Raw genomic sequence first — 12,252 nt, 5'->3', positions numbered from 1 at the left:
CGCTCTCAATACTGTGAAGGAAGTGTGCGCCTTGATAATGTTTTTGCGCACCAGGATGTCCCAAAGTGTTTAGCAACAGTGAAGCACTTTTTGAAAGGAGTCGAGATTATTCGTTGGCAAAAAGTCATCTGTTTAAGGGAAAAAGAAGTCGTGACGTGCACTTTAGGCAGAGATGAATGTTCTTTACATCTGATTTTCAGCCTGTCGGTGATAACTTTAGGCATTTGTGTATACAGATTGTCAAATGTCTCAATGCCAGTTACTAATTGCGAATATTCAAGTGGATAAAAACTATATTTGAGATTTATTTTCTAAACTTCCCTCATTCACTATATTTACTTCAACAGGCATTAGCTGTAGGTGCAATATTTGGACTGACTTGCTTTCGCTGTAAACCTCCTCCTCTTGGCGATGGGTTCCGCTGTGCTTTACTGTCCTTGCTCGTCTGCAAAAGGTTGAATGTGACTCCAGTTTGCTCTTTCTAAATTAAATGAACAGCCATTTTGGATGTCTCCATATCCTTTAATGAGTACAATTTAAATCTTTCGTATATATATTTTAAAAAAAAACTCAATCCCCTAGACAGATGTTCCACCGATTTACACGTCCAGCAATTTGGGGTTAGGTAACTACGTTTTGTAATTATCCCGAAAGGGAACTGCGGGAAATATTAAAACCTAGTACAGAGAAATGTATTCATTATCGAAATTATCTATAAATATTGCAGCGAGCGGAAATCAAGGCTGTACAACACAAATGACAGTATCGCAACGTGCAAACATTTTCAAAGTTCAAATTCGATTTGGGAGTTTGAAGTCGGGGGCTAATTCCCAAAGTTAACGTACTGTTCTGCCCTTGATTGAGTCTAACTCGGTTTTGTCCAGTAACTCGAAGCTGTCCAGTAACTTCACGCTGACCCCGTGGATTGGAGCAGCGCTACCAATGTCACCGTTTGTCATTTGCCAACCTAGACGGAGGCAGCTGTTTCTAGTAAAACATAAGTTGCTTTTACTGGTGAAGAAAAGCTGGACATCATGTAAATTAATGTTCATGGGTCGAATTGGGCTCCCACTCATTTGGCGTAAACTGTAAGATTTGAAAGTAGTGTGAACTAGGCGAAGCGAAAAAAAACAGACGGTTAGAATGATTATAGCAACTCGTCATATTCTTCAAAAATGAAAACATATGCTGTTTCCCCCCTCATTCAAATAGCATGTCCAAACGGTGTATACGTTAGATGTGTCCACACAATAGCGTTCTCCAGCAGCTGCAACTTGTAAGCCGGTTCACCAGCCTCTCTGCTGTCAGTCCCACACAGTCCACTCTGAAAGCCAGAACGCCCCGAGACCGTGTTCCGATTTGGAAGAATTTGGAAACGAAGTCCCTCTCTTGCGATGGCGTCTATTTACTGACGTCGTTCTGCCTTATATGACACGCACGAACAACAAACTTTCAAAAGAACAACATTTGCGACTGTTCTGGGATGTTTAACTCAAACATTGATAATATTGCAGCGTTAGGCAATATTATGTTTTATATACAATGGGAAACATAAGGTTTGTGTGCGGATTCAATTCCACGTCAGTGGAACTAGTGCAATGTTCATTACCGGACGTGTTTCCACTCCACCGGAACTAACAATTATTGACCGCAATACAACAATATTTGTTTGATTAACAGTGAACACTGCAGGATGGTCTGCAGACAACTAACACTTACCTTAAACTGGCCAGCATGCAAACTTGCTTGTCGTATAGATCACACAAGAAACAACCGCCCTCCTCTTTTCGATGGACTGATCGATGATTGATCAGAGAACATTCACTCCGATTGTAACAATCAGTAAAGGATTTAGCAACCCTCGATATTTTGTCTGTACAAGTAAAGCTCGGGTTACCATAACTTTTTTAACAATTGTGTTTAATCTGTATTCTTTTCGCTGCAAAATGTATAATGATGTCGTGGCGTAAAATGTCACGAAAGCATTAATTCCTGGTAGAATTGTATTGGCATAAAGGAAACTGTGCGGGTTTCGGCAACCTTTGGAAGCAGTAATTGCCCATTCTTACCGATAGGCCGCGCCATTGTATCATGTTCACTCAGCCTGGCGAGCAGACAGCTTAGAGAAGACACACGAACTTTCAAAACACTTCATATTGTGTATGTCTGTTAAGAGGTTTGGAAATGTGTCTGCTGGAAAATATTCAAATCAAATTTCCTTTAAAGTGAATGTCTCCATTGAAGCCACAGAAAAATTGTACGTAACTGACAAAATATCCTATCTATGCCAACTTAATGTGCACTTGCCTGCATGTTTCCAGAAAGTTACCAGTATTGTTAGTAAACGTGCAACAATGTGGCTGACAGCAATGCTACACTAGTAGTCTTTTTTTGATGGTGTACAAACTGTGCCGGAATATGAAATTTACATTTATTTCCTCAAATCTGTTGCATTAAATTTCCTGAAGTGACTGAAATATGCAAAATTAATATGATTCTTTTGGTTTACAAGGTGACGGCCAGAGACTTTCCAAACTGTAGGGAATCTAATCTAATCAGACTAAACAAAAAAAAACTTTCCAAAATGTTTCAGGCACCAGAAAGACTTTTTCACGAGTTGCCAGCATTTCTATAGAATATTTATCTATTTAGTTTAATTTATGTGGAATGTTGAAGTTTTATATTAATAAATGTTTTACATTCCGTTTTGCTTTTAGGTAGTGTTTACCAATGCTGATTGACGGAAATATGGAATTGTTTGTCGATCAAAAAAACGAGTTAGTTTTGACAACAATGTAAATGTGCACACTTCACAATAATTTAGGTTTGCCTTGAATTGTTTTCCCCTCAAAATGACCTGGTAGTGACAAATAATTGATATAACGGAAGATAAAATATGTTGCTGATAATATTTTACAGCATTTTAGCGATCGCAAGATGCGTTGAAACCAAGAAAACGTATGGGAAGTAACGAATGCATTACCTGGCTGTGTGTTAATTCCACACTTACGAAATACCAACAAACTCTGATCCCAATTCTACGATCGTCAAAGATTTTGTAAATGGATTAATAATTGATTGCGTTTCCGCACAGTTCCTGCCTCCATTGCTTTGGGGGCAGGAGTACAAAAGAAGCCCAAATCATAATTCATAGTACAGCAAGAAACTTTCCCACCTTACATGTAGCCAGTCTTCTTTCATGTTCCGATTGGAACTGGCTACTATCCTCCATTTTTTATGTGACTAGCTTTTTAAAAAGCAACATCAAACCAGTGGCTATATTTCTAAAAGAACAAAACAGGTATGAAGTGAAATATAGCCGAGGTATTTCCTTCAGTTATTTCAACAAACTTACAAATTCTGGATTTGACAATGCTTAACTATATTTTCTATGAAGTACATATTCGAAGTATACTTCTTTTACAAAAAGACATCAACCGTATAATTTGGCTTTTTTTTCTGTTCATGTTTTAAACTCTCCCAATTTTTCCCACACAAGCCCGTAAACATATCCACAATTACTATTCCTAGGATGAATTTCGTTCAGTATTAAACTTAATTTCAAATTGCAGCTACACAACGTCAGTGAAGTGTAACTGTCCAACCCACGAGTACCAATGACTAACCAAACAGCCCGCAGAAACTCACAAGTAAATAGCATTTAATTGCTGCTTCCGATATTATAAATTGTATATCTGCATGTCCAATAAAAGAAATACTATTGACAATAAAGGATTGAGCCGTCAAGTTGCTCTGGTACAACAAAGTACAGCGAACAAAAAAAGCTTGCGACGATGAACATTGCTAAACTGGGGTAGATGTTACGAACTTTCATGACATTATATTATTTACATTGTAATGACAAAGACCGGCGTCGCTGTTGGAAATGACGTTTGAACCACATTCATTAAGCAAAGGCCGTTTCCTATTGTTTTATTGCGCGATGGTAATAATCGCATTGATGGTCTGGGACTGAACATAGGAAATGTCTTATTCGTTAATAGGAGGAGATCTATTATCTTTTTAAAATGCATAGATCAGTGACAAGTATAACTATGCCTCTAAAACATGATTTCCAGGTATCCATTAGCTACTCATAAGCTAGCATTATATATTATCCATTTGAAGCACGGTAATTTATGGTCCCTAGAATAACTTTCAAAATACAGAATCAAAGATACATTGGCCTGTATTATTTCTTACTGCACTGAGAAGTTGCGTCCCTGACTAAATAGAACAACGTCGCTGAGTTTTAATGGAGAGGTATGCTTTCCAATAAAGCACTGGTTATTTCCAGACACAGGCAGGAGCAGCAAATCTATGCAGTGAGCAACAAGGTCGCTAACTCAAAATAATATTTGGTTAACCCTTTGAATGCTTCTCACTTTTTTGGTACTAAAATCACGCGTTTTCTATCAGACAACATCCGCCGGTATTATTGTATTTGGTACAGTTTAGGCACAAGTCACTCGGGTGTATGGAGAAACATTGACAAATATCATGTGAGCTATCACTGGACAGTGTAGCGGTAACATTGCACGCACGGCTGCAATAGAGTAATAGAAGATGTGACCGCCTGATCTACAGAACCATCTGAACCTTTTAAGACAGCTTCTACCTGGACTATTAATCGCACTGCTCGAGCTGTGTCATCTGAATATTTGAAAATCAATCAGAATACAAAATGATATGGGAATTCCTGCAAAACCCACTTTCCACTGGGCTCACATTACCTTCTCGCCCTTGTGGTCATTGACACAAAACATCTCTATTGCAAATGCGGACCCCCCCTTCACCTTCTTACTCTTTACACGCGTGTTTTTATTAATGTACATGTCAGTGCAAATGCAGAGGTATTGAAATATACATTCGTGATCATGGAAGCCTGAATGGAATATGTTCTATAACTTGCAAAACTTTGCAATCTGTGGTATCTGTTATATTTTTGTTGGTCTGACTAGACATCCCGTGGACTGTGCGCAGAAATAATCTTCTTGTACGCTTTCTGATGGATGTTTTATTTGCGTGTGTTTTTACTGTATTATGCATCATCGCATATGCTTGTACAAGGCATGGACTTCATCCTTTAGTAATTTCAAGGTATTACACAATTGGGTCTTGCTGACAGTTCAGATCGCTTGTACTAAAGTTGGTTGAACAGATTACGGTTGCAAATCTCTCCCCCTATCTCAGTGTCTGTGTAGCTTGTGTTTATGAACGTTCGGCTACGGGGGGAGTTGAGTTAACGTACAATCTGATTTCCGAGACTAAGAGTTCCCAGTTTGTAAAGGTCCGAAAGAGTCACTGATGTGCTCCCTTCTTTCAATGCACAGAAACTGTCCGTGTTAATGTTTTGTTAAAGTCCACATGTGTGACTGGAGTCCAGCCTCTCCCTGGACTAATAATTTTGTTCGGAGTTTGTTTCGTGCGGGCCTATCTGCTTACTTTGGACGTTAAAACTGCGGTCTTTGTTCGTGTATTTGCACAAAGCGGCCTCTAGTTAAGTTTACATAGTTTTCAAGCATAACGAATGGACGCGCGCCTGATTTTGCTCTCTATCTGATGGGGAGTTAATAAATTCCCTCGCCTCCCCATCCCCCTCCGTTCCCGTTACTTACTCAAACGCATTGTCTCCGATTAGAGTTTAATAGACAAAAATAACTAAAACGTTTTAAATTAATCAATTTCTTTACTATCAAAAGGCTTTTGTTTTGTTTCTGAGACCAATGAGTTAAAATCTATTTCATGGCTGGCCTTAATAAGCTGCCAAATGTTTTATGGACGGGAAGCCTGTTTGAACGCACCGAGGTGTTTGTTTACAGTTTGAAATAAGTAATCACATTTATAAATGTGTCTCCATCAGAGGTGAGGACCCAACCGCAACAGTGCCGTCGACGCGCACACAAGTTTGGTATATTGAATACGTCTTTGTTAAAATTTCTTAATTTCAAACTTTTAAAGTCTCTCCTCTTTATATACGTCCAAATATTGTCATATTTAATTTTGAACCTCATGATTATAACTATATATATAAATGAATCGAAATGTTTATTGGCTACAATTTACTCAAGTCACAATAGTAATTTAGTGTTCACCGTATCGGCAGTTTTGCAATAGCAAGTTTTTAATTTCCACTCTATGTTAGCTCCTGGAATCGTTCATCCCAACACCCGGGAAAAGCAGATCTAGAAACCTCGCAAATTCTTCATATTTTTCAGGAACATTTTTAAAAACTATGGACGTAGTAATATTTACTGACGAAATGAATGTATTTCTCCAGTACAGTTATCACTTAAATCGTGCGTTTTATTTGAATGTATCTTAGCCCCTTTTCTATGGAGATCAATTTTCAAGGGTAGAAGAGGTTTCTGTTTTTAAGGGACAGTCATTCTGTAAAGTTTACAATAAAATCTTTCGTGATCATCATCCACTTAATTTTAAAGGAAGCAAAACGAGATGTTGTTCCATCAGTTATATATCATATTTTTTAAAAAACCAACTTGATCTTACTGAAGAACACTATTCCATCCTGAAATCCGCGCTTAATATCAAAAATGTCTCTCTTCCCGAAAAAAAATCGATAGTAGCATGACAGATACAAAAAAAAAGACGGAATTAAACTTAACCAATTTTATTTAGTCTGCCTCGGGCTGTCAGTGTTGATGGGGAAGACAGAACTCGGTGTTTTAAAAACAGTTTATGAAAATAAATTAATGGCGACATTACGTGAACCTAATTTAATAATTCCCAGTGACAGCAAAACATCTCTTTGTCTCAGATCTGAGAATGGATTTCATTTAAAACAAGGTTTCTTTATGCAAGTCTTCATTTCACTTGTTGGTGTGAAACTAATTTAAAAGTGGAGTGCAGTATCAACCATTCAACAACGACAGGAAATTCGCCGAACAAACCGGGGCTTCCGACAGACTGAACAACTTTGAGTATCGATTACATTTACATTTAAAATCTGAGGATAATCTAGAAAGTCGCTGAATAATTTTAAATTGAAAACTGCAGTAATTAAATAGTAAATAATATATTTGTTAGACGTTTTATTATTGTGCAATAAGAGCTGGTGTTTAATCGCCTACACGCTTTGTTTAGATTGGATTAACTCGTTTTTTTGTCTTAACTCATATCAAGGAATGCTCTGTCTGAAGAGACACATTTCTATATTAGCCACAATGCCGTCAGTGCGTCTTGGGTACGTTTCGCACTTTCTCAAAGTTTAGCACTGCAACGGGACAAACGCATGAGAAAATATTGAAGGAAAAGATTTGCCTTGGTCGTTTGTAGTTTCCCAACAACTGGTCCCCTCTCCCCAACTAACCAATAGGCCTGCTAGTTGACAATTTGTTGTCACGATACCTAGTCACAAATGTAATTAAATGCCTACTCTTCCAGACCACACACACAAAAAGAAATTGAAAATCGTAGCAGGAAGAATTGAACTGCTTTGGTGGGAAGTCGTGGGCCAGTGTGGGGCCCTGGCCTGTAGAGGGCAGCCGCATTCCTTACAGATAATGCAGTGACTGCTATTGAACAATGCTCCCGATCCATAACCAACTACAACATTTCACCCGATCAGCACGTTTGTGGTCAGAAAACACTTCTTCTTTCTGTCAATTTTTTTTTGTCTGTATTGATAAGATAATTTAACTGAATATGTTTTGTACGTGTGTAATATTGACTGAGCGCAGAAGCGAACCAGGGCCCGGCCAGTCAGCCGGCCGGTTGCAACTTTTAATTTCTCGAGAGAAATCCGATCTACCAAATATTACAGCTAATTCAAAATGAAATGAGCTTAAGTATACGTCAATAGAGAAAAATATTTTACAACTGGAAAAATCCGTCTGTTCGACACTGCCGGGTAACTAACACGTGCGACATAAGTACAATTACAGTTTGCCCATATTGGTGTGTTAGTTAAGAGATACAACCATCTAAAATAACAAGTATACGTGGCACATGTGTAAAATGTGTGCAGGTCGGTTTAAAGCAATATGCATGCACTAAATGTGTGTGATTCCTATTAGCTGTCATGTGCACCATACAATAGATTATGGTTAACTTAGTTGAAGCATTAAATTATAAAATGCTGATTCAGTAAGTAAGCAGATACCTGTCTGCGCGATTGTAACATTCGCACATACAGGTCTAATGTGTTAAATAATGAGTGGAAAACATATTCTGTTTGTATGCGCACCCAAAAGTAAAACAAAAACACATCATTTGCGAAATCGATGTATTTGATAAAGTAGATGTGCCCATTTGTGTCTCTGTGTGAGCGTGTTTTTCAATATCTTTCCGGATTCTCTTCATGAGGTTAATGTGTCTATGGAAAGGAATATTATGTTCATACCCTTATTAGAATAATAAAAGTGAGGCCATGATACGGATTTGAAAAACAAACTATATCTCTGGCCACCCGCTCAGGAAATGTCAGAGCACAAAACCAAGACATAAAGACTTCGAGGTTGCGATTGCTTCTTTTATGTAAGTAATAAAATATTACTTTAACATAAATATATAAGGGACTCTGCGTTGTTTCTTTTATCTTCACAAGACACATTGAAATGTACCAAAAACAATCTTTTCAAGAGAAGGGGAAAAATAGCATAACGGAAAAAATGTACATCCCACATAGAACATCTAATCAATTAAAGCTACAGAACAGTTTCCAGAACTTCTTTTAAAGAAATAAATACATTGAGGCAGGCCACGTGAAAATGATATTAAAATTCCCTGGGCAGCATTATGGAAAAATGTATACAAGGAAAAAAAATCATTCAGATACTGCTTGTTCTTCTTCAGTTCAAAAGACAAATATATGCAACATATATACATAGTGGTATAAGATGTGCATGGTAATCGCTCTTCGTAAACCTATAAGAAAAGGTTCTAACAAAGTACTCCACGTTTAACTTCATGTTACTAAACGAACAGACACAAATTTAGTTTGTGTCTCAGGGTTTTTTTTCTGTACCAACCTATCTGACCCGGTGCTTTTTTTTTAATTTTTAATTTTTTTTCTAACACTTCACTAAATTTTATTGTCTTTAGGAATCGCTATAACTGCGGTTAAATTACAATCATATCACCACATCAAAATATCTCAAATATGTACACATCTTTTCTAGAATTTTGAATGCTTGGATATGCTCTTTGTAAGAAAGCGCAATATATTGACATGTTTTACAGGGCGTTTTATCTCATTACATCCGACTGCCGATTTTTTAAAATGATAGATTGTGGGCGCACATTTAATAAGTACAATGTTTTATACTGCAATATATATTTTTTTTCCGAGAAAAAAAAAATGTGGCAGGAACTACAGCATTTTGACTGAGAATTTTTGTTTAATTCATTATTGTACAGTGCTAATTCGGAGGCGTTCAAGTCTCAGATTTGTAATATTCCTGTTGTATAAAAAAGATATTGCATTTTGGCCACCGGAATTAGTTTTTGTTAAACATGGGGATTAAACTTTTAGTCGGTGATCCGTCGTAGTTTAGAGCGTCTGATGTTTATCGATTTATCATTCATTTAGTTACTTTTTTTTGTTTGTGTGAATTGATCGCGGTTTGCTATTTTGCAGCTCCCAACTTGAGACCTTGGAGAGAATGGTATCGTTCGAGATGAGCCCCTCTCTGCCTGATTGACACAGCCTAATTTCTGTTCACACACATAGCCTTTCGCCTCATACAATTCAATGAGAATTATCTCCCACTCGGTTGAGATTTCAAAAATAAAACAGACTGCTACGATGGCTAGTCCGGACAGCATTGTGTTGGAATTTCCTTTCTTTTCCCCACCCTCCTTTCGCTCTTTTTCCTCCATCAAACAAAACTGCAGCTCCTGGCCAAATCCTCCCCTGCTTTCCTACAAAACAAAATCCCCTTGCCCCGCCTGTCACAGTGGATCTATACATAATCAATGATAGCAGCCTTTCAGGTCACATTCTATCCAGGCAGTTTTGTGTCTGTTTGCCACAGTTTTGTAAAGGTATGTATATCAGTGCCTCTGCTGTCATTTATATACTCACTGCATTTGCCTGCGAGCTCCTTCTGTATAGGTCAAAACACATCATTAGCGTGAGCTATCGTAACGATAGTCCAGTGTTTTAAGCTGTTCGTTAAGAAAAGAACAAATAAAAGGAACAAAAAGTGAGAGAAGTGGTCATTCACTGTACAGAAGTCTGAACCCCATGATGTGACGGCGGAGTGTCTCTGGCCCCATATACATCCTCGGCTCCGGGGTGAGCTCCTCCGGGAGGAGTCATTCGTTTCTCTTTCTGTCTTCTGTTACAAAACCAAACCCTGACCACCTCCTTTTCTAGCTGCAGACTGTCCGCCAGAGAGTTGATCTCCTGGGCCGAGGGCTTGGGGCACTTCAAAAAATGGCTCTCCAAAGCCCCTTTGACGCTCACCTCGATAGAGGTCCGCTTTTTCCTCTTCCTGCCCTGGGCAGCGATTTTGTCTATACTGGTGGGGCTTCCGGACGAGGAGTCAGCCTCCTCCAGCCACTTGTTCAACAAGGGCTTGAGTTTGCACATGTTCTTGAAGCTGAGCTGCAGCGCCTCGAACCTGCAGATGGTGGTCTGCGAGAAGACATTGCCGTACAGCGTCCCGAGAGCGAGTCCCACATCGGCCTGGGTAAATCCGAGCTTGATCCTCCTCTGCTTGAACTGCTTGGCGAACTGCTCCAAGTCGTCCGAGGTGGGGGTGTCCTCGTCCGAGTGCTCGTGGCCCTGGTGCTGGTGGTGGTGGTGGTGGTGCGGTGGGTGCTGCTGGTGGTGCGGGACGTGCTCCCCGTGGTGCTCCTCATGAGCCTCCCTCAGCCCGTGGTGTATGGCCTGGCTGCTGGCCGGGTTGATCATGCCGTTGACGGTGAAGCCGGGCTGCGAGTAGATGAGACTCTGGCCGTTGGAAGCCAGGCTGGGCAGGTGGGCGGAGGTGCTGTTGCCCCACGCCCCGTGGTGATTGCCGTGCTGGTGGACCATGTGAGGGGGCCGGTGGTGGAGGGTGCCCCCGCTGTGCAGCTCGTCCCTCCCGGACTGCACCGAGGGCTTGATGTCCTGCTGACCGAGGGGGCTGGCCGGAACGCCGGCCGACCAGGGAGAGCCCTCGGCGTGGGAGAGAGCCGTTAACCATTGGTGAGCGTGGCTGAGAGGGTGTCCATTGCTTTGCATGTAATCATTCTGGACCAGTTTCTGTGCATCCCTGTAGGCTGTCCCTTGTTGCATGCTCCCTGGCTCTGCGTGAACGATGGAGTTGGAGGTGAGGATGTTGCTGCTCGTAATGTAATGATTAGATGCTGTGGTCGCCATGACTTGCTAAGCCGGAGTGATCTGACTTGTTAAACGAGCCGAGCCTTTGACAACTTGCACCGAGGCTCGGATCATTGGCAGCGCCGAGCGGGAGGGGAGGGAGGGGGGAGGGGGGAGAGGGGGGGGGGGAAGCAGACGCCGCGTGCGTGCCGGTCCCTGCCTCCCATTGGCCGCTCGCCTCTTGATTGATGGTGGCAGCCATGGCAATCCCGGGCAGGGAACAGCAGCGCAGCCTTCTGATTGGCCGTCCGCCCCTGCTGGGGGATTTCTTTCATTGCTCTCTGGAGCCATGCAGGCAGGACCAGCACGCGGAAGGAGGAGAGAGACAGAGAGTGAGGGGGAGAGAGAAAGATAGAGAGACAGAGCGAGTGAAAGACAAAAAAAAATGAGTGAGACAGATTAAAAACAGGGGGATACAGAGAGGGAGAAAAAAACTGAGGGAAGGGTGCAGACTGAGAGAACAAGTCATAGAGGGAGAGAGAAAGACAGAGAGACAGGAACGGAGTGGGGGTGGGGGGCAAAGAGAGAGAGTTGGGCAGAAAGGGTGAGATATAGGCAGAGACAGACATACAGGGAGAAAGACAGCGACAGAAGGAGAGGAAAGAGAGGGGGAGACAAAGACTGAGAGAAAGACAAAGGGCAGAAAGATAGAGAGACAGATGCAGAGAGACACAGGCGGAGGGACAGAGAGACAAGACAAGATACCAAATAGAGGGAGAGATACAGGTCAGAATGTTAGAGAAACAGAGGGAGAAAGAATGACAGAAACAGGAAGACAGAGAGAGAGAGAGGAGGAGAGACAGTCCCTGTGTTTGTCCGAAAATAAAGCAAAACAAAAGCCGCAAAGTGAACAGCTTGAGAGCTCTAGGGGCTGCCCCGGCCCTCCCCCGCAGCCCCCCCCCCCCCCCCGCCCCGTAACAGCG

The 12,252-nt window shown here is 41.1% G+C and overlaps 1 protein-coding gene across 1 annotated transcript; it reads right to left on the bottom strand.

The window, feature by feature from the left end:
* Window positions 1-251: 251 nt before the first annotated feature.
* pou3f2b (POU class 3 homeobox 2b) lies at window positions 252-11,395 on the bottom strand. The gene is made up of 2 exons (XM_043685514.2): window positions 10,046-11,395; window positions 252-1,111 (listed from the first exon to the last, which is right to left on the bottom strand). Exon 1 carries the CDS (start codon window positions 11,327-11,329, stop codon window positions 10,184-10,186), a length of 1,146 nt encoding a protein of 381 aa, XP_043541449.1. The 5' UTR covers window positions 11,330-11,395; the 3' UTR covers window positions 252-1,111; window positions 10,046-10,183.
* Window positions 11,396-12,252: the final 857 nt, after the last annotated feature.

The sequence above is a fragment of the Chiloscyllium plagiosum genome, unplaced genomic scaffold, assembly GCF_037043375.1.
Source record: "Chiloscyllium plagiosum isolate Xiang-an unplaced genomic scaffold, Cpla_swu_hap1 HiC_scaffold_3, whole genome shotgun sequence".
NCBI classification, from domain to species: Eukaryota; Metazoa; Chordata; class Chondrichthyes; order Orectolobiformes; family Hemiscylliidae; genus Chiloscyllium; species Chiloscyllium plagiosum.
This window is presented reverse-complemented; position numbering and strand designations above follow the sequence as displayed.

Bases quoted from the DNA above. Each gene is read 5' to 3' on its own strand.
- pou3f2b (XM_043685514.2), bottom strand. From the start codon at position 11,329: ATGGCGACCACAGCATCTAATCATTACATTACGAGCAGCAACATCCTC.